The sequence below is a fragment of the Oncorhynchus kisutch genome, linkage group LG19, assembly GCF_002021735.2.
Source record: "Oncorhynchus kisutch isolate 150728-3 linkage group LG19, Okis_V2, whole genome shotgun sequence".
Classification (NCBI taxonomy): domain Eukaryota; kingdom Metazoa; phylum Chordata; class Actinopteri; order Salmoniformes; family Salmonidae; genus Oncorhynchus; species Oncorhynchus kisutch.
In genome coordinates this window covers 37,872,981-37,896,465 of record NC_034192.2, presented here as the reverse complement: position 1 = coordinate 37,896,465, position 23,485 = coordinate 37,872,981, and the positions used below count along the sequence as shown (strand labels likewise).

At 44.5% G+C, this 23,485-nt stretch overlaps 1 protein-coding gene across 8 annotated transcripts in view; it reads right to left on the bottom strand.

The window, feature by feature from the left end:
- Window positions 1-4,938: 4,938 nt before the first annotated feature.
- Window positions 4,939-23,485, bottom strand: part of LOC109865053 (transcription factor COE3-like) — a 101,255-nt gene continuing 82,708 nt past the window's right edge. For 2 of the 8 annotated variants that reach the window (XM_031797018.1, XM_031797019.1), the window contains exons 12-17: window positions 15,284-15,349; window positions 14,740-14,914; window positions 10,134-10,316; window positions 8,499-8,699; window positions 7,948-8,010; window positions 7,700-7,816 (exon numbers count right to left, since the gene is read on the bottom strand). In XM_031797018.1, the coding sequence (XP_031652878.1) occupies window positions 7,952-8,010; window positions 8,499-8,699; window positions 10,134-10,316; window positions 14,740-14,914; window positions 15,284-15,349 (684 nt within the window). In that variant the 3' untranslated portion in view covers window positions 7,700-7,816; window positions 7,948-7,951. Of the gene's footprint in view, window positions 7,817-7,947; window positions 8,011-8,498; window positions 8,700-10,133; window positions 10,317-14,739; window positions 14,915-15,283; window positions 15,350-23,485 lie in introns of all 8 variants that reach the window. The other 6 variants (XM_031797025.1, XM_031797023.1, XM_031797020.1 and 3 more) reach the window with 4 other exon arrangements.

Genomic DNA, 23,485 nt, shown 5'->3' with positions numbered 1-23,485 from the left:
GATTTGTCACGTAGTCACAGTACCAAAAGCTCGTGGGACTCACGAACTATTAAACACCCAGACTCTCTAACCTTACTCCAAAAGACGAGGCAATCAGTGAGCCTGACACTGAAATATGTGCTCTTTTTTTGCAGCGGTTTTACAACACATGATTTTGATAGGCCAACATCATATTTCCAAAGCTCCTCCAGCATCGGTCCTTCCCAGGAAACATGGCTGCTAGGTTGAACTTTTGTACGGGTGATTTACATACCGTCTTAACTGTGCAGAGTTGGCGGAGGTCTCCGATGTCATCGCAGGCTGAGGCCCAGGGCACTTCCTGTGCGAGATGACTTACAGTCCCCTGTCAGTCCTGAGTGCCGTTTTACTGTTATGAACCCTCCCCAGCCCAAAGTCAGGCCTGCAGTGTCACCATGACATCATCAACACACAGGAAAGGGTCTAATTCTTCAACATTTCAGAGTGCAGATGTATGGTGTAGTGGAATGAACTTTGTCATCCAATTCACTCCGGCCAAACCCCCAAGCAAAATACACCTGCACAACATCTATACCACCTCTTCTTTTAAACTTATTAGAGCTATGCAAACTACGAATGCAAGACTTGAATGATGCATGAAAAATAAAGTATCCTCTCTTGTGCTTTTTGTAGGCTATGTAATGGCCGAGGTGGAATGTTCCCACTCGTTACAGCCGGGCCAGTCCTTTCAGATCAGTAAGGTTGAAGTGATAAGATGATAGGAAAAGAGGCTTCTAGAAAGTATTGAGGTGGAATATGGTGGAATATGGCCATCATATAAATACGGGTCACCTTTTCGGCCTGTGAGGGCTGAAGTTCCACGTGATTTAAATATAAAGGAAAAGTTCCCGCGTTTGCGGAGACTGCATTCATGGTAAATGCTGCATATGCTGGCTTTACATTTCAAGCACACTATACAGTAAATCAAATCAAATCAAAGTTTATTTGTCACATACACATGGTTAGCATATGTTAATGCGAGTGTAGCGAAATGCTTGTGCTTCTAGTTCCGACAATGCAGTAATAACCAACGAGTAATCTAACCTAACAATTCCACAACTACTACCTTGTACACACAAGTGTAAAGGGATAAAGAATATGTACACAAAGATATATTAATGAGTGATGGTACAGAACAGCATAGGCAAGATTCAGTAGATGGTATAGAGTACAGTATATACATATGAAATGAGTAATGTAGGGTATATAAACATAAAGTGGCATAGTTTAAAGTGGCTAGTGATACATGTATTACATAGAGATGGCAAGATGCAGTAGATAATATAGAGTACAGTATATACATATACATATGAGATGAGTAATGTAGGGTATGTAAACATTATATTAAGTGGCATTGTTTAAAGTGGCTATTGATACATTTATACATCAATTTCCATCAATTCCCATTATTAAAGTGGCTGGAGTTGAGTCAGTATGTTGGCAGCAGCCACTCAATGTTAGTGGTGGCTGTTTAACAGTCTGATGGCCTTGAGATAGAAGCTGTTTTTCAGTCTCTCGGTCCCTGCTTTGATGCACCTGTACTGACCTCGCCTTCTGGATGATAGCGGGGTGAACAGGCAGTGGCTCGGGTGGTTGTTGTCCTTGATGATCTTTATGGCCTTCCTGTGAAATCGGGTGGTGTAGGTGTCCTGGAGGGCAGGTAGTTTGCCCCCAGTGATGCGTTGTGCAGACCTCACTACCCTCTGGAGAGCCTTACGGTTGTGGGCGGAGCAGTTGCCGTACCAGGCGGTGATACACCCCAACAGGATGCTCTCGATTGTGCATCTGTTGAAGTTTGTGAGTGCTTTTGGTGACAAGCCGAATTTCTTCAGACTCCTGAGGTTGAAGAGGTGCTGCTGCGCCTTCTTCGCAACGCTGTCTGTGTGGGTGGACCATTTCAGTTTGTACGTGATTTGTACGCCGAGGAACTTAAAACTTACTACCCTCTCCACTACTGTCCCGTCGATGTGGATAGGGGGGTGCTCCCTCTGCTGTTTCCTGAAGTCCACAATCATCTCCTTTGTTTTGTTGACATATATTGTGAGGTTATTTTCCTGACACCACACTCCGAGGGCCCTCACCTCCTCCCTGTAGGCCGTCCCGTCGTTGTTGTTAATCAAGCCTACCACTGTAGTGTCGTCCGCAAACTTGATGATTGAGTTGGAGGCGTGCATGGCCACGCAGTCGTGGGTGAACAGGGAGTACAGGAGAGGGCTCAGAACGCACCCTTGTGGGGCCCCAGTTTTGAGGATCAGCGGGGTGGAGATGTTGTTACCTACCCTCACCACCTGGGGACGGCCCGTCACGAAGTCCAGTACCCAGTTGCACAGGGTGGGGTCGAGACCCAGGGTCTCGAGTTTGATGACGAGTTTGGAGAGTACTATTGTGTTAAATGCTGAGCTGTAGTCGATGAACAGCATTCTCACATAGGTATTTCTCTTGTCCAGATGGGTTAGGGCAGTGTGCAGTGTGGTTGCGATTGCGTCGTCTGTGGACCTATTGGGGCAGTAAGCAAATTGGAGTGGGTCTACGGTGTCAGGTAGGGTGGAGGTGATATGGTCCTTGACTAGTCTCTCAAAGCACTTCATGATGACGGAAGTGAGTGCTACGGGGCAGTAGTCGTTTAGCTCAGTTACCTTAGCTTTCTTGGGAACAGGAACAATGGTGGCCCTCTTGAAGCATATGGGAACAGCAGACTGAACTTCTGCGATACGAATTGAATCGAGCCCTTAGTGGAAGCTTCCTCTCCTCTCCTCCCCTTCCTTCCTTCCTTCCTTCCTTCCTTCCTTCCTTCCTTCCTTCCTTCCTTCCTTCCTTCCTTCCTTCCTTCCTTCCTTCCTTCCTTCCTTCCTTCCTTCCTTCCTTCCTTCCTTCCTTCCTTCCTCTACAGATGCTAACTTAGTGCTTGTATGTTACCAGCCAAAACACCCAGAAACACTACAACATCCTCCTCTTTCAAGGCGCTGAATGAGAATCTTTTTCCCAGGAAATCTTATCAGAGGAAACCCTGATCATGTATTATGGAGCGCTCTCGCTCAAATATGTCAAACCCATTAATGGGCTCTCTACTTGACAAACCACTTATTATGGGTTGGTGGCCAAGTTGTATATAGCCTGGCCTACTTAGCTACCGCCCTGCATTGGCAGACCCCAGATGTATATTGGCTTTGGTACCAGAGGCTTACAGGGGAAGGACTCGGGTTCTGGGAGATGGTTTTCCATGGGCGTGCTCTAGAAGGCTTTGGGCGAAGAACCTTACTAACGAGCACTGTGTACCGACAACAAAGAGTCATCAAAACTCATCAAGATACTGCTGACTACCAAAGTAGGGTTAATTACTCACAACCTGTGGCGTAGAAAGCTAATGGTGTCTAATCAACGTAGCCTTTTGTAGCCTCGGATGCTAAATCTCATAGATAGCTGATGTTCCGATCCTCCTACGTGCTTGAAGGTTGTAAAGCAGACTTCCTACTGAGGGGCTGCTGACTTGATAAAGACATCTGCTGATCTACTCTAATGGCATTAAAAAGAGAACTGGGTAGAGTTAAGGGCATCTATCTCAGGAAGCCCCTGAGGAAGCCTGTGCACAGAATACAAACTATCAAACAGGTAGGCACACACAAAAACACATGAACTCTTGCAAACACGCACACTAGCCTGCACAAATGAATTGCCTTGTGTGCTCCCTATGTAGTGCCTTTATGAGGACGAGTCACTAAAGTGATGAAGTCACTTTGTACAATTTTGAAAACCTGTCTCTTTGACTCAAAACATAAGTCTAAACTTGCAACCATGGAGATCATGTTTTTACCCGATGATTTGCTGCCATTTACAGAGGGAGGAATTGTTTACCTTCCTCAGACTTTGAATGATCGATTCAGATAAGCACTGGTCAATATGTAATCTGAGAGGCCCCGTTTGAAAGTTTGAGAGCCAAGATTTTCATCATAAAATGAGATCTTTGGAGGCTGTTGCAAAAGTATCTCCCGTAGACTGAGGAGAGTTGAACGAGCTTCCAAAAGGTTGAAGCTTTTGAAGGATGAGCTTGTCTGGAAGGTTTTTTTATGAAGCTAGGAGTACTTGGTTTGGTTATTGTTGCCCCCTGCTATGTGAGGGAATATATGATTGTGCACTGAACAAAAATATAAACGCAACATGGAAAGTGTTGGTCCCATGTTTCATGAGCTGAAATATCCCAGAAATGTTCCATACGCATGCCAAGATAATCCATCCACCTGACAGATGCGGCATATCAAGAAGCTGAATAAACAGCATGATCATTACACAGGCGAACCAGGGGCCACTCTAAAATGTGCGGTTTTGTCACACAACACAATGCCACAGATGTCTCAAATTTTGAGGGAGCGTACAATTGGCATGCTGACTGCAAGGATGTCCACCAGAGCTGTTAGCAGAGAATTTAATGTTAATTTCTCGATGTCCAACCGGCCTCACAACCGCAGACCAACCGTGTAACCACACCAGCCCAGGACCTCCACATCTGACTTTTTCACCTGAGGGATCATCTGAGACCAGCCATTCGGACAGCTGATGAAACTGAGGAGTATTTCTGGCTGTAATAAAGCCCTTTTGTGGGGGGGGGAAATATATTCTGAATGGCTGCACCCCTGCCCAGTCATGTGAAATCCATAGATTACTGCGTAATGAATTTATTGAAATTGACTGATTTCCTCATATGAACCGTAACTCAGTAAAGTCGTTGAAATTGTTGCATGTTGCGTTTCCATTTTTGTTCATTATAGATTTGTAGCTAAACCCCTCATAACATTCACATTTGATTAATTTAGTCGACGCTCTTATCCAGAGTGCCTGGCCCAACACTTTTAACCGCTAGGCTACCTGCCGCCCTAAGCAGAATGAACTCCAATACAGAAGATATAACCAACAATACAACATCGCTTTTTGAGGCCAAATGTATTCTTTATTAGTCCGTTTCTGTACAAAAACTACTGGATCACAGAAAGAAACATGCATCTATTTACAGCATGGTCAAAGACAGAGAAGGAGAAGCTGGAGAGATCCCCCTCATTTGTATTCTGAAGACATTAATTAAACATTGTGCTTTGATACACTTTGATGGTACATTTCATATTTCACATAGATGCAGTACCTCTCCCCTTTTCACATTGAATTAAACATTGAGAAAGTACACTTTACAATTTAAAAAACCTCTGCTGAAAACCAGGGCAGCAAAAAGCAAGCTTTCTACAACTATGACAAAACATTTTTTAAATCAAGCTATTTAAAACTCAGTATATGGATGGAATGGATACAGGGAATGGGGGTTGAAGGGGAGGATTGTGAAAAGTCAGCCAAGATTTAACTTGAAGAGAAAACTTGTGTTTTCATTGAAAATGGGTTTAGAACTCCATGATATTGAATTCAGATGTTTTGTGAAGTGTACAAGTGCACTCTAAAAGACATTCTATGAGCTGGCCTTCAATCTCGTAATTGAAAAATGGCTTTCAAAAAAGCGTAACAGATTTTTCCGCTTTTTTTTTACAAGCCCACATTATGACGACAGTTGATGCCACCCGATGATTGCCGATGTATGGAAATCACTGCACAGAATTTGCATACAATCAAAGATATAATCAGGCTCATCATTGATTTGTCACCTATTGTCCACTATTAAACAAGATATGTGGACATTTGGAGAAGGAAGTGCCCTCCAACATATCCCAGTTTAAACTACATCCTCTGCAGCTCAAATGATGGGCCTGTGTTATTAAATTAATCGAAAGCATCAAATTAATGACAACTTTAACTCATTCTTAAACATCTGCAAAAGCATAACTCAAATGAACCACACTTCAATTAGAGTATCAAAATAATGAAAATGCATTAAGTTGGATCATGTTCTATTGTAAGGCATCAATTATGTCTTGTGTTCTTTTATGTTTCAAAACCATTCCACTGAAATGTGGAGAGAGAACTTGCATTACAGTAAATACAAATTGCATAAGTAAATGATAGATTGTGTGCAACGGCAATAACACCACCACCACCACCAAAAACACTAACATCAAGGTTCCTTGAGAGAGTTGAACCCTACACTTGAGTGGTCCTTCGACAGTTATTGAAGGTTTACTTGGGTTACAACTTCGCAGCTGATTCGTACAGGCATGTGTATTACATTCATTCTCACCAAAACACAAGGAGTAGGCTTGGGTCCAAATAACATGGGAAAGGAGTTGAATTCTAACCAATGAACTAAGAGAGGTTTATGATAGAAGAGTTTTTGAACTAGAGACATTCACATGACAATGACCTTTCCATTTCAGCCACAATGACAAAAATGTGAATCCCCCCCCCCAAAAAAAACATCTTGGTTAATATTTGTACTAGCTTTTGTCATTAGCTTTTAGTTTTTCTTGCTTGCTAAGATGCATTGCTCTTGTAAGTGCCCCAACTAAAATAGTGCATTAAGAAATAACCATGATAATACACATTTCACAGTAACACAGAAAAGACAAGAAGAACAGGGGGGAAACACAAATGCTGTGTACAAAAAAAAAGTTAAATATAGTATCGGAAATGCATTTTTATACAAAAGTGGTGGAGCATATATCCTGCTTTAAAAGACAGGGTGACCATGTCATGTTTCAACTTTTTTTGTTTTTACAAAAGGGTTGTTCATCTCCTTTTTCAATCTTTTTACAATATCTAAAAGGTATTAAGACATCGAATGTGTTTACATGTATATTTGAGACTATCATTCAGGCCTAAATCACAAAAGGAATCCCAAAACATACTTTATAAATACATACAAAATAAGCACAATCAGAAGAATAACAAGAACTCTGGTACCTAAATGTGATTAAAACTGCTGCAAGCATTTCTGGTTAAAATCTATCAATCAACACACCCCGGAAATATATCTTTTGTACTGTGGTTCAAAAATGGTAGACATCCAAAACCTTTGAACCTCACAACCTTGGGCTGCCCTGGCATGACTCTGGTAGTGGGCAAATATTAGTATAACATTTGCTTTTCTCTCCTTGGCAGAATGTTTGCCAACCCTTTCTTTAGATTAGAAAATTACTGCATTTCCCTTTAAATATGATAAACACACACATTATTAAAAGCTATGGTACACAAACAAAAATGCTATTAGACTTTGACATTAGATATCAATGGTCTTTTGAAGCGGGTTTTTTATAGACATTGGGGGGAATTTTCATTGAAACTCCCACCTATTTTGAGTCTGACAATTGACGGAGAGTTTGATATTCTTGGATTCTGCACTTTTTCCATAGCTGACAGTTTTGAACTATAGGCCTTTCCACGTTCCCTGCTCACAGTGGTTATATGACTGAAAAGGAACTCGGTTCATTAGAAGATCCAGTCAAATGACTTTTCTTGTTTAGGACTCAGGACAATACTCACACCACAAGGATTAACTACCTGCCTTTCAAATCCACAGTTTATTATTCGCTATATTTTCAGATGAGCTAACCCTTCACACATATATATGTTGGAATGCTATCCATTGGGCAAGGAAAGTCCCAAAATGCAAAGCACAGAAGGTGACGGTGAACTCAATTACTGAACCAACACAAACATACTCTAGTGACATTTTACGGGTTATCGGTTACTGTAATTTTCTTTGTTGTGCTGTTTGCTCTGTTTCCAGGAGTGAAGGGGTTTCATGGTCCTGTTTTGGAGATTGATGAGCTTTAAGCTTCTGTTGTAGAGATTCTGTGAGCCAGTGGAAATGTGGTCTGTCTGGCAGAAGGTCTTCTTCACATAGGTGGGACTATGAGACCTGCCATGGCTGAAAGACAACAGACACGCTGGTTACCTATAAATGTGGCGAGATGTTTTGTATCCATAACATGTTTTGCATCTATAACATTGAAATATAATGTTGTAAGGATACATATCCCATAGAAAATCATTACACACCCTCTTAAATGAAAAGCCGTGTGTTGAGGTAATTATGATATGCATATGGATTTGCTGCAAAACCTAAGAATGACAAAATTATATTTTTCAAATATAATAACTTTTCCAGTCATGTTACATTTAACTAAGGCCTGGATTCAATCTGTATCGCTGAGGTTCGGAGTTATAGTGTGATAGAAATGTAAAGGCAATGTTCCCGCGTTAGCTGAGACTGCATTCACGGTTAACACTACATATGTCGGCTCAATCGGAAATGACCTTTACATTCCCACCGCACAATCTGTAACGCTTCAGCCATGCATATTGGATCGAGCCCTTATAATCACTCTATGTGAACAAAGATTCTCAGCCAAATGATTTGATTGTGATGAATGTTTTGAAAAGTCACTCAGAGCCAGAAGTTATGGATCAACTTTGACCTTCAATCCACTACTAACTCAGGTCATATCATTTTGTTGTGTGAGTTCTAGCATAACAGGGTATCCATGACATGCCCTTTTCTAACAGTGACCCAGGCAGAAGTGGGTGGGACTGAGGGGCGGGATGCTCACCCTGTAGGCTGCTGCCATTGGTGGTGGTGCAGGTGGGGGGCGGGGAGGTCTGTGGCCGCACGACAGGGGCGAAGGCGCTCTTCTGTTTGACTGCAGAGATCATATGGACAGGAGAGAATGAATAAGGGCCTATGGGTCCACCGGAGAACAGAGGGATGGAGGAGGAGGAGGAGTAGGAGGAGGAGGGGGAGGTGGTTGATCCTAACGGAGAAGACAGACAGACAGAGGTTGGTGAGTGAGTGGACTGAGATGAGCTGTACAGTGAGGGCATGCATGGGGGCTGAGGAATGGATGCCTGCCTGAAGAAGGGCCAAGGTCTGGAGTAACATGCTCGGAGTAAAAGGTGCTCAATATCTGCAAGTTGATCCATAACTTGAAGGCCCATTTTAGACTTTGACACAAACAATACCTTGTTCTTGAGGATAGCAGCAACCTCCATCCATGTTCACAAACAAATATATGTGTGTGTGCGTGTGTATGCATGTGTGTAGAATGTTAATGGCTGAAATACTGACTGTGATAATGAAGCAATTTAATTTAAAGCACAATGCATTTGATACCCCATTCTCCCCATACTGGCTTGGTTCATTTCTGTACCTACGAGTTATTGCATCTTTATTCACAAGACATATGAATCCAGGAAAGTATGAAACCCTGAAGCAGCATTTAGCCTCATATCTCACAAATACAGAAATTCAAAATGGAAGTCTAAAATTGATGACAAAATGCAAATTGTATGTATCCCTACATGTAAATAGTTATTTTGTTTTTATCTTCCTTGAACTATTAACGTATTCTTGCTCTGTAAAGTCACAGTTTACATGTTTTGTTACTGATCCAACTGAATGGGTTTGGCCCATAGCATGAATGAATCTATGAGGGTGTTAGTATGTTAGTAGTGTTAAGTAATGAAGGAGATGGAACAAGGTATAGGCAAAGCAGATGAAGACTTGTACAATGCATGGTATAGACAGACAAACCCAACCTTTCCCTTCAGTAGACAATGCATAACCTTACACATCAAGTGTCAGACAAAAATCCACTTTCAGTTCAGCATCCAGAATTTACAACTACTGGGACACTGTTATTATTTTGGGAGACTTTGCTCTGTGATGCTGTAGCCTAAATAATAAGCAATTCAATGAGTCACAGAGGTTGACAGTTAGAGTTCAAGACTCTCTCTAAAACAACTGTGACCTCAGAGCAGAATCGTGACACTAAGCATGTTATTTGCAGAGTGGTGAAGGAAAAATCAGGGACAGAGACCCTGGAGGGTTCTAGCACTGAGGGAGAGAGAAGGAATCCCAGTGATGTCATCTATGAGATGTGTGTGAGGAATTCCAATGTAGATCCTACAGCAGGTGTCCTCAACACCAGTCCTCTAGAACGCCAGCGGATGCCTCCACTGAATTGACCAATAGTAAACTGACGTCAATGATTTAGTCTGTGAGTCCACACACTTGGCGCCCCAGATCTAAATCAGTCACTGAGTAAACGCAAAGTAAGAGAAGTGCTAGCAGACACTGCGTCCCACACTGCATCCCTCCTGGACTGAATCAGAATACTACTGTCCAAATGATCCCCCAGTGTTTTGTTACAGTGATGATCATTGAGACCAAATAAGGCTGTACTTACTTGCGTAGGGGGAGTTGGCGGCAGAGCCGTTGAGGAAGCTGGGTGAGCCTGGCACCCCCAGGTTGGTCATGCCCGCTCCGTAGCCGTTCATGGTGGACGTGATGGTGTTGTAGTTGGACTGCTGGGGCGTGGAGCTGGGGACGTAGCCACGGGGCGATACACTGTTGGAGTTACGGGAGTAACCTGGACGAAAGGACGAAATGCTATGGTCAATCCAATGTCATCAAAACCGTGCAGTTTGAACAAGATCCGTTGACAACCTCGAACAGCATGGGCCAAATTCCTATATAGAAAGTATTAAGAATTGCATTGCTCTCCTCCAGAACTAAAACCACCCCTCTCCCCTCATTGTATGAGCACAATTCCCTTTGCACTTCAAATTTGAACAAGGGTTAATAAATATTATGTCAGAAGTGATAAAGCATATGTTCGATTTGGTAAGAGGGGGGCTTTCCAAAATGCAACCGTATTGTAAATGTCCATGTTTCTCCAATGCATTGCAGAGTTGAATCAGACAAAGTGTGGCTTTTGCGAGGGATTGTCCATGCTGCCACTCCCTCCACCGTTGTTTCTGACATGTGTTTCCCATTGCCTGCACTCTCCCTGATCCCAGGGCAGAGCTCCATCAATTGCTCTCCTGCTGGGAATTGCGTTGGCTCAAACCAAAAAGTGGGAAAGGGAGAGAGAGTGGGAGTGGGGAGGATAAGGAGAGTGAACTCTTAGAATTATTGGTGACTTGAGGAACCCTGGAGATCCTCAAGGAACCCCTGGAGTTCCTCAAGGTTCATATTTGCACCTTTGGCTAGGTAAGGGATTCTTGGACGAACCTTTAAAAGTTCAATGTAGCAACGGATTCCTGAAGGAACCCTGGAGTGGAGGCTTGGCTTAGTAGTTTTTTTTTGGCCACCCATTAGAGTAAATGTCATTCCTGTTAACTGTTTTGTTGTTAAGGTTGAACAATTTTGTAACTTCAATGAGGCTAACAGAGGTGTGAGTTGGTCAAGAGCCGATGCAAATCCCAAGATTGGACTAGTTACCACTTTATTACTGTATGTAATCAGCAATGTTAATATTATTAATATTATATTAGAATATATAATATGCATAAATATTCAAGAAACATTTTAGTTTGCAGTGTACCGACTTAACATGAAGAACAGGAATTACATTTATGCCAAAGGGTGACCAAAAATAATAGCCACGCCTCCAACCTCCTCTGATAGCCACGCCTCCAATCTGATAGGCTGCCACCTCCATAATATATCATTAAATAGGTTCAAAATTGAACCACTCCCATCACAAAAAGTTTCCGGAAAGGAACTGGAAAGGTTCCACCAACTGGAATGGTTCCGTCATGAACCCAAAAGGTTCTTCCAGGCCCCTTTATTTCTAAGAGTGTGGGAGAGAAGGAGAGAAGGAGAGAAGGAGAGAGAGGAAGATTGAGCACACTGTGCTACTTGGCATATTGTGCCTTTCTCTCTGGCCTCCAACTAAGCCCCCAAGTTGGTGCAAGCGCTAGTGCCTCGTGAAGGGGAGAGTGCTATAACGAAGGGAGCACGGGTATTCAATACATCCTAGATGAAGGCCAATCAACTAAAGGCTCTAGGTGGTATCGGGGGGAGAGGGTTAAGGCAACTCCACTCCTCTATTGGGGTGAGACATGAAGGACAGGCCTAGCCTAGGGGGAGCAGTCAGTAACCCTATCCAGAAATCGCTGACTGAGGCAATGACGAGGTCAGCCTCTGGAGGTCAATGAGACCGAGACACGCCACAATGTAGTTTCCCTATTTGCTCCAGAGGAAACTGTCAGCATAAAGTAAAACAAGTGGAGTGGATGCCTGTTTTAAGACAAATGCCAGAGGAGAAATGACATAATCCATTTAGCTGTTGATGTAAAGCAGATCCATAACGCTGGTCTGGAATTGATTCAGTAAATGACATTCCTCATGCGTTTGATACGGCTGTATGATCTGCCCTGTATATTAAGGTTTTAATCATAGTGCATCCTTTCTAGGAGCACAAAGAGGCATTTCATAGTTGTACAACAGTAGGGGGAAATAGTCTGATTCTGGGTTGTAATGTTCCAATGATCACGGACATAAAATATGGCATTATGTATTTTCACCATTTGCTGCGGTCCTGTTCCCATGACCTCATAGATTCCTGTAGGTGTTCTCTCGTATGTCAATGTGAAAAGCAGACGGGTGGAGGGAAGGAGGGATAGAAAAGGGGGAACTAGAACGCTGAGGTGTCAGGGGAGAGAAAACAGCTCTAGATATCGCTCGCATTTCCTCTTTCTATCCATATCCTCGACTCCGACGTGAGCCAATGTGTTCATCACACGTTCAGACATATTTCCTGTGCATCAGTCACAGAGCTGCTTTATCAAAGGAAACAGCCCTCTCTAGGATAGTGTGTGTGTGTGCGTGTGTGTGTGCGTGCGTGTGTGCGTGGGGGGCTTTGCATTATAACATATGCTTAATGACATGCTTATGCATTTTTGAAAGTGTATTTCACAGTCAAAGCTGTTAAGAGAGACACACAAACACACACTGCTCCCTGACCCCTTGACCAAGCTACTGTCTCTGGCTGTATTCAGTATCTAAACTGGTTGTTTTATTCATGCCACATTGTCTGCATTTCTGAACTCATTATCACCTCCCCTTCTCATACACTCCCAATGAATAGTGACAGGGAGCTGGTGTCACTGTCTGCCACACACACACACACACTCACACACCCGCACGTACACACACACACGCTTGGATCTGGGGGAATGTTTCACTGAGTGGATGTATGCACAGAGGGCCAGGCCTGGTGTATATGGCTACTAAAAGCAGAGGCGCTGACAGACACTAAAGTATCACTACAGGATAGCCAGGATACGTACAGTGGGGCAAAAAAAGTATTTAGTCAGCCAACAATTGTGCAAGTTCTCCAACTTAAAAAGATGAGAGAGGCCTGTAATTTTAATCATGGGTAAACTATGACAGACAAAATGAGGAAATAAAATCCAGAAAATCACATTGTAGGATTTTTAATGAATTTATTTGCAAATTATGGTGGAAAATAAGTATTTGGTCACCTACAAACAAGCAAGATTTCTGGCTCTCACAGACCTGTAACTTCTTCTTTAAGAGGTCCTCTGTCCTCCACTCGTTACCTGTATTAATGGCACCTGTTTGAACTTGTTATCAGTATAAAAGACACCTGTCCACAACCTCAAACAGTCACACTCCACACTCCACTATGGCTAAGACCAAAGAGCTGTCAAAGGACAGCACCCGGCTGGGAAGACTGAATCTGCAATAGGTAAGCAGCTTGGTTTGAAGAAATCAACTGTGGGAGCAATAATTAGGAAATGGAAGACATACAAGACCACTGATAATCTCCCTCGATCTGGGGCTCCACGCAAGATCTCACCCCGTGGGGTCAAAATGATCACAAGAACGGTGAGCAATAATCCCAGAACCACACGGGGGGATCTAGTGAATGACCTGCAGAGAGCTGGGACCAAAGTAACAATGCCTACCATCAGTAACACACTACGCCACCAGGGACTCAAATCCTGCAGTGCCAGACGTGTCCCCCTGCTTAAGCCAGTACATGTCCAGGCCCATCTGAAGTTTTCTAGGGAGCATTTGGATGATCCAGAAGAAGATTGGGAGAATGTCATATGGTCAGATGAAACCAAAATATAACTTTTTGGTAAAAACTCAACTCGTCGTGTTTGGAGGACAAAGAATGCTGAGTTGCATCCAAAGAACACCATACCTACTATGAAGCATGGGAGTGGAAACATCATGCCTTGGGGCTGTTTTTCTGCAAAGAGACCAGGACGACTGATCCGTGTAGAGGAAAGAATGAATGGGGCCATGTATCGTGAGATTTTGAGTGAAAACCTCCTTCCATCAGCAAGGGCATTGAAGATGAAACGTGGCTGGGTCTTTCAGCATGACAATGATCCCAAACACACCACCCAGGCAACGAAGGAGTGGCTTCGTAAGAAGCATTTCAAGATCCTGGAGTGGACTAGCCAGTCTCCAGATCTTAACCCCATAGAAAATCTTTGGAGGGAGTTGAAAGTCCGTGTTGCCCAGCAACAGCCCCAAAACATCACTGCTCTAGAGGAGATCTGCATGGAGGAATGGGCCAAAATACCAGCAACAGTGTGTGAAAACCTTGTGAAGACTTACAGAAAACGTTTGACCTCTGTCATTGCCAACAAAGGGTATATAACAAAGTATTGAGATAAACTTTTGTTATTGACCAAATATTTATTTTCCACTATAATTTGCAAATAAATTCATAAAAAATCCTACAATGTGATTTTCTGGATTTTTTCTCTAATTTTGTCTGTCATAGTTGAAGTGTACCTATGATGAAAATTACAAGCCTCTCTCATCTTTTTAAGTGGGAGAACTTGCACAATTGGTGGCTGACTAAATACTTTTTTGCCCCACTGTACATTGAGGAGAAACATTGGACTAGCAATCACCACATATCCACAGGGGACACCAATACACAGAGAAGGGGTGAGAGGATCAGAGGGTGGAGGGTGACGATCGTGGGGTGACGGGTCATGGTGGGGGGTTGCAGCACTCACCCTGGTCCCCCTGCGAGGCCTCAGAGATGTTGACTGCCAGCTGGCTGCTGAAGGAGTTGACTCCCATCATGCCGGAGTGAGCTGCCGAGCCGCTGAGCGAGGGCAGCTGGTTGTGGCTGCGGGGGACACTGTACAGGGCCTCGGTCAAGTCCGCTGCCCGCTTCAGGATGATCTCCTGGGGGAGGGAGGGAGCGGGGAAAGGTGGAGAGAGAGTTCCATAGGTGATTGTGAGTTTAGGTCGTAAAAAAAGGTTTTGTAATGTACGGCCTCTGGCAGTGTATTTTTGGTGGGTCATTCAGATTAGATCGTTTTCACAGATGATAGACTCAAGATAACTACTAATTATGATATATAGATACTGTACAGATTGTTTTTCCCTGGCTTCAAAATCCGTTAATTGAATATGTGTATGATCAAAGCATTTTAAAACTCTGGGAAACTGTGTTATCTCTTTACCAAAACAATCAAATAACAAAATACATCTGAATGTTCACTTTTTTTTTTTCTTTTTTTTGCAATTAAAATGGCTTATATGATGACATACCTGATTGTTGTGGGGCATTCCATACAGGGCCTCTACTAAGTCTGCTGATCTCTTTAACAGCACTTCCTGAAACGACATCACATCATTACTGTTGACTTCAGTTCATTTAGATTCAAACGTAATATGCTTCACAGTTACATGAAAGATTCCATCAAAACTTCTGGATCCTCTAAATTGTTGAAGGTTAGTGGTAAAATCTAGGAGAGTAGACTGTAGAAAATAAACGTTTACGTTTTTATAAACCCACAAATCTAAACCTAAAACATGATCTAAGCAATAATCAAATATTCCATGTTTTCTGAGGGTTTAAATCACTGTGAAAACTACAAAATAGCTTTCTGCAAGTGTTGGACCTAGGTTATAGGAGTTGGGGTGATAAAACGAGGAAAACACTCAAATGTAATGATTGTTTGACAGAGTACAAGTCAGAGATGAGCTTTAATGGCACAGCCTACGTGTGATAAACAACCGTAAGTAAGCAGCTGTCTGCATCTCATTTTCATCACCCTCCCTTTTCTCTCTCTCTCTCTCTCTCTCACACACACACACACACACACACACACACACACACACACACACACACACACACACACACACACACACACACACACACACACACACACACACACACACACACACACACTCACTCACACACATGCGCGCACACTGAACACATATATACAAGAGTTTGTGGACACTCCTTCAAATGAGTGGATTTGGCTATTTCAGCCACACCCGTTGCTGACAGGTGTATAAAATTGAGCACACAGCCATGCAATCTCCATAGACAAACATTGGCAATAGAATGGCCTTACGGAAGAGCTCAGTAACTTTCAAGTGGCTCCGTCATAGGATGCCACCTTTTCAACAAGCCAGTTCGTCGACCTGCTTGAGCTGCCCCAGTCAGCTGTAAGTGCTATTATTGTGAAGTGGAAACGTCTAGGAGCAGCTCAGCCGCGAAGTGGTAGGCCACACAAGCTCACAGAATGGGACTGCCGAATGCTGAAGCTCCTGAAAATCTCCTGTCCTCGGATGCAACACTCACTACTGAGTTCCAAACTGCCTCTGGAAGCAACGCCAGCACAAGAACTGTCCGTCGGGAGCATCATGAAATGGGTTTCCATGACCAAGCACCCACACACAAGCCTATGATCACCATGCGCAATGCCAAGCATCGGCTGGAGTGGTGTAAAGCTCGCAGCCATTGATGAATCACACTTCACTTCGTCTGTCAGTCTGACGGACGAATCTGGATTTGGCGGATGCCAGGAGAACGCTAACTGCCAAAATTCATAGTGCCAACTGTAACGTTTGGTGGAGGAGGAATAATGGTCTGGGGCTGTTTTTCATTGTTCGGGCTAGGCCCCTTAGTTCAAGTGAACTACAGCATACAATGACATTCTAGATTATTCTGTGCTTCCAACTTTGGGGCAACAGTTTAGGGAAGGCCCTTTCCTGTTTCAGCATGACAATGCCCCAGTGCACAAAGCGAGGTCCATACAGAAATGGTTTGTCGAGATCGGTGTGGAAGAACTTGACAGACCTGCACAGAGCCCTAACCTCAACCCCATCAAACACCTTTGGGAGCCAGGCCTAATTGTCCAACATCAGTGCCTGACCTCAGTAATGATCTTTTGGCTGAGTGGAAGTAAGTCCCCGCAGCAATGTTCCAACATTTAGTGGAAAGCCTTCCCAGAAGAGTGGAGGCTGTTATAGCAGCAAATTGGGAACCAGCTCCATATTAATGCCCATGATTTTGGAATGAGATATTCGATGAGCAGGCGTCCACATACTTTTGGCCATATAGTGTACTAACACATTCTCCCAGTCAGACATCTTGTATTGAGCCCCACAACTCCCTTTTCGAGCGCTCATGTCTCTGCTTGTAGGGGGTGGCCTTTTTGTCACAGCACTAAACAATAGCAAATTGTCATGATCAGAGTGCATCTTCGCCAGCCTCTAATCAAAATGGCTGCCAGTGCACCCTGGGGGGAGAGGGGGAGCTGGGAGGGAGCAGCCTGAGGTGGTGGGAACCTATTAACACTTCAGACTGCCTTCGGTGTTTCCGATCCGCCACTTTAGACCCAGGCTTATTAGAGCCACATTGCATGAAATTTGTTGAATTTCCCCTGTCTAATTCACCCCTCCCTCCTGCTCTCTCTCTCTCTCATTCACCCCCCTCCTCCATTGTCCCTGGGCTGTTTCCCACTCAGAGGAGGAAGCGTCCAATCTCTCCCCAGCAACCCAGTGGGTCGCCGTGGCAATGGCTCTTAATAACAATAACAGGCCTGATAAATAAATATTGTCTGGTGGAGGAGGAGTCGCTGACACTCGCCGGGGCTAAATGGGGGGACAAACTCTCACACACAGGCATATTCAAACAGCCCAGTATCATTTCACAGGAAGAATGAGAGGAGAAGAGAAGAGAGGAGAGAGGAGAGGAGAGGAGAGGAGAGGAGAGGAGAGGAGAGGAGAGGAGAGGAGAGGAGAGGAGAGGAGAGGAGAGGAGAGGAGAGGAGAGGAGAGGAGAGGAGAGGAGAGGAGAGGAGAGGAGAGGAGAGGAGAGGAGAGGAGAGGAGAAAGGGACGAGACATCACAACACGACACAACACGAGAGCGGAAAGGAGACGTGACGTAAGGAGGACAGAGAAGAGGAGTGGGTGAGGTGGGGAGAGCTGGGTTGGTTGTTGTTTCCAGGGCTCTGGGGATGAGAGCTGGTGTTGTGGGAGCCTCTGCTGGAGGTCTCTGGGGTATTACAATGAGGAGGGGCCTCTGTCTGCCTGTCTGGAGCCTGATTGGTTCCTACAACACATCTGGCCTTTTCCTTGTGTAAAAAAAAAAGTTTAAGTTGACCAAAAACGCTGTCAAGCGAAATGTGCAGTGCTGTGGTGAACATGGCCGGGAATAACTTTTTTTCTTATCATATAATCATTTAACTATTCCCTCACTGTTAGCCCTGTGTTCCCTGTTTGACAGTGGAAGAGTGCGTGAGGATGCTCTTCTCTGTCCCCCATTTCCCACGACAAAACATGACCTCAGGAAAAAGGATCCAAGTAAAGTCGAATCAGTCTGAGGAATTACCATCTGTCCAGATGGGCAGGCCTGAGTTACAGAGTGAGGAAGGGGTGTGTGAGTTTTTGATAACTTCATGGATTCTCTTCTGAATATATACATCAATGGAAATTAGATTCACTAATATACTGGTTGATTTTATTTTTTCTATGTGGACACGTTTTAAATAAAGAGCATGCGTGAGCGTGTGTGTTTGTGTGTGTGTGTTCATACATGTGCCTGTGTGTGAGAGTGTACCATAATAGAGTTTCACATCTATCTGAGATCCACCACGCCAGACTGCCCTTCCTCTGTGCCCACCTGCCCACCCCAACACTCCTACTGACCCCACAGCTATCCTGCAGACACACACCTACCTGCCCACCCCAACACTCCTGCTGACCCCACAGCTATCCTGCAGACACACACCCACCTGCCCACCCCAACACTCCTACTGACCCCACAGCTATCCTGCAGACACACACTCACCTGCCCACCCCAACACTCCTACTGACCCCACAGCTATCCTGCAGACACACACCCACCTGCCCACCCCAACACTCCTACTGACCCCACAGCTATCCTGCAGACACACACCCACCTGCCCACCCCAACACTCATATTCTGCAGGCACACAGTCACACAGACACACAGTCACACAGACACCCCAACAGTCCTACTGACCCCACAGCTATCCTGCAGACACACACACACCTGCCCACCCCAACACTCCTACTGACCCCACAGCTATCCTGCAGACAGATAGACACCCCAACACTCCTTCTGACCCCACAGCTATCCTGCAGGCACACAGACACACAGTCACACAGATACACAGTCACACAGACACACAGACACCGCCACCCCCACCACAAAAAAAGCAATAGAGCTCTCGTCAATCTCCACCCCACCCCCAGATCTACACCCAAACCCTGTCCCCTGTCCCTATCCACTGAGAGAGGGCACAATCTGTCACACCTTGGCACTGCCAACCGCTATACCCCCATGAGGAGTGTATCTCGGACCCCTCCTCCCCTCCTCTCATCCTCTTTTCTCTTATCGTCTCTCCTCTCCTCTCCCCCTCTGGCATGTGCTCGCTTCATTAATCTCCATTATAAAACAGAAGTTAGTTAATGTCTCTGAGGCTTGGCGGCTGCAACACCCTGCCTGCCACAGGGATCTTTGGCAACCCCCTCCCGACGATGCCTCAAACCCACACACATAGAGACACACACACACACACATTCCTGCCTCTACACACTGGTGTGTGTGTGTTTGCCACAGTCGGTCTCTCCTTTTTTCATTAGGCAATGACAGACACAACAGCCTTCTCAAGGTAACGACACCTTCGAGGCCTTACTGCTCGTTGGTGCTACTCTGCTTCGGTTTGCGTGTTTTTTGTGTGTTTTTGTGTGTTTTTGTGTGTTTTTGTGTGTGTGTGTGTGTGTGTGTGTGTGTGTGCGTGTGTGTGCGTGTGTGCGTTCAATTGTTTGAAGTGTGTGGCCAGTTTCTGATGCTAAGAACAACCCCCTAAATAACCCCAATCTTGAAAACAAATGCAAAGAAAAGACTCTTGGAAGACATTCTCCAGAGTATTATCGCAGAATAAATGAAGCACTTCGTTATGTACAGAAATTCCTCAGCTCACTAATCTACAATGGATTTAGCTAATTAAATCCAGACAATAACAACAATTAGATAACCAACTAAGAACAGGCTGCCTGTTCTGAGAACCTTTAGATAACCAATTAAGAACAGGCTGCCTGTTCTGAGAACCTTTAGATGACCAATTAAGAACAGGCCATCTGTTCTGAGAACCTTTAGATAAGCAACTAAGAACAGGTCAACTGTTCTGAGAACCTTTAGATAACCAAATAAGAACAGGCCATCTGTTCTGAGAACCTTTAGATAACCAAATAAGAACAGGCCATCTGTTCTGAGAACCTTTAGATAACCAATTAAGAACAGGCCATCTGTTCTGAGAACCTTTAGATAACCAATTAAGAACAGGCCATCTGTTCATGCCATGTTACTTGACTTGGGCCATTGAAAATACATCACAGAATTTGTGACATAACAGTGAGGGTTATCTATGCCTAGGTCTTGTGGTCCTGTAGCTGTTGGGGCGGGGGTGGGAGGCATGTGTGTGGACGTGAGAGATGGGCCTTGCACTGCCTTGTTGTGAACCACACACACATACACCCACACACACACACACACACACATATCCACATTCACACTCATAACCCCCCCCTCCCTTACACACACATACACCCCACCCTCCCAACACCCATATACCCACACATGCACACACACCCCTCCCTATAGCGAAGAGGAGAGACAACGCCATTGGATTCCTGTCAGCGCAAGTGCCGGCAATCAGAGCGCGGGTGCTTTAACGCCGCTGAAAGCTCAGCCCCAATCAATACGGTAATGCACTGCCTCCCAGTTATCATCATAATCTCTTATCACTGGCCCACACCTCTGAGGGGAGAGAGGGGGACGGAGGGAGGGATGGATGGAAGGATGCAGGGATAGAGGGATGGAGGGATAGAGGGGGATGGATGGAGGGAGGGATAGAGGGATGGAGGGATGGTGGGAGAGAAGCAGCGTGACGGCTCATTCAATAATCACCTCAGCCAATGATCTGAAAGATTGAGGAGATGAAGATACTACAGGCGTTTCAATGGGATGTGTAAAATGCTGGTTTAGTGCTAGTACAAAGTGTGAGTGTCACTTGAATTCAATATAAGGGTAGTATCATGATTCTTGAAATTACCCATTTGCAATATGAATAAACATCAAACATGGAATATGCAAGGGTGGAAAGATTCACTACATACTCTAGTAGAGAGAGAGAGAGAGAGAGAGAGGGAGAGAGAGAGAGAGAGAGAGAGAGAGAGAGTGAGAGAGAGAGAGAGAGAGAGACAGAGAGAGAGAGACAGAGAGAGAGAGAGCACCTCACCACCATGAAGGGGAAGGAGAGTGGACTTGACGGAGGACAGGAGGGAAAGAAAGGAGAATTCTCCCCTCCATCCTCAGTGGGTCAACTGCCAGGACGGGATGAGAAGTTGGCCCTACAAGAGACTCCCTCCCTATATGTGTGCAGGAAGAGTCTGTTCCCAGCCTCTATCCTGGAAGCCTCGACACTGATGTCTTTAAAGCCCTTTCTACCTTACACACAGGGGGAAAAACAGGTTTTAGCTAGTGTATGTCTCTCTTTTATGACTTCAGACAGAGGTGGAAATCATTTCATCCACCATGCTCCATGCTCTCATCTGTATCCAGGCCAAGAGGGAAAGGCACATACAGTATTCTGGAGCGACAGACCACACATCTAGAGAGTGAACGTCTCTTTAGGGTACTTCAGAGCTCCAGGTGGAATAACTCACAAGAAGAATGATATGAAAGAGCAGGAATGATAGAATATCCTAAACTGACTGGGGTCATCTTCAAGTCAGGTCGATTGAGGAAATGAATTCCAATTTGACTCATGAGTTTGAAAATGCCTGTCATTTTCTATGAGGATTTTTTCTCTCCAATTCATGACTTGGGGCAGCAGGTAGCCTAGTAGTTAGAGTGTTGGGCCAGTAACCGAAAGGTTGCTAGATCGAATCCACAAGTTGCCAAGGTAAAACTCTGTTGTTCTGCCCCTGAACAAGGCAGTTAACCCACTGTTCCTAGGCCGTCATTGAAAATAAGAATTTGTTCTTAACTGACTTGCCCAGTTAAGCAAAGGTTAAATAAAAATTCAAAAAAACACTCTTGAACTTCTGTATCTATAAATGGAATTACAATTCATAACCTATCAACTGGAAACCCAGCCTATGTCACTTCCTCTCAGGGCTTCTTTTAATGTGCATTACTATATAACATTTTAGTGACAATACAAAATAGTATTTCTCTCAAGGAATTGTATGTCTTTACTATTACAGAAAGACATTAATAAGTGCCTTTTTCATGTGAAAATGTTATGGAATGTGCCTTTATCATACTGCAAATAACTGCATCCTACTTATCAAACATTGGACTGAACATGAGCAAAATCTCTCCCGTAACTCTTCTACCCATCTCACCTAACCCAACCCCCCTGAGTCCCAGCCCGTGCCCCTAGCCCCCAACGCCTCAGTCCTTCTTGCGTCTGCCAGACATATTCCACCTATTTTCTTCCACTGCTTTCCAGGAGCTCAATTATGGGAGGATGGCTCCCTGGTTCCAGAGGTTCCCGGAGAGGAGGGATCAGCAGACCCGGGAGAAGAAGCCTTCCGACAGGTCCCTTAACAATGATAAATCACCCTTTGCCTGGCTCTGCACAGTCGTCCCGCAGCCACCTAGCTGCAACACAAAAGGGAGCGCTACCTCTAGCTATCTCTAGCTACCCCCCCCCCCCCAGACGATCCCACAGGTGAAGAAGCCGGATGTGGAGGTCCTGTGCTGGCGTGGTTACATGTGGTCTGCGGTTGTGATGCCGGTTGGATGTACTGCCAAATTCTCTAAAACAACGTTGGAGGCAGCTTATGGTAGAGAAATTAACATTCAATGGTCTGGCAACCACTCTGGTGAACTGCACGCTCTGCCAATTGCATGCTCCCTCAAAACTTGAGAAATCTGTGGCATTGTGTTGTGTGACAAAACTGCTATTGTCCCCAGCACAAGGTGCACCTGTGTAATGATCATGCCGTTTAATGAGCTTCTTGATATGCCACACCTGTCAAGTAGATGGATTATATTGGCAAAGGAGAAATGCTCACTAACAAGGATGTAAACTAATTTGTGCACACATTTTTAGATAAATAAGCTATTTGTGCATATGGAACATTTCTGGGATTTTTTATTTCAACTCATGAAATCAACACTTTACATGTTGCGTTTATATTTTTGTTCAGTGTAGATTAGAGCACAAACTAACAGCTCAGGTCCTGGACTAGATATAGGGAGTGCAGGCTTTTGTTACAGACCAGCACTAACATTGCATTGGATATAATTGCCCCATTAACCCTGGCAGTTGATTCAGATGTAATGGCCAAACAGGCGGCAAACACATCTAGCCTAAGAGTTCATATAAGGCCAGAACATGCTTTTTCAGCCGTTAACAAATTTTGGCCGACAAGACAGCAAAATCTTCACCTCGGTTAGGTTTTTAGCTCAGTC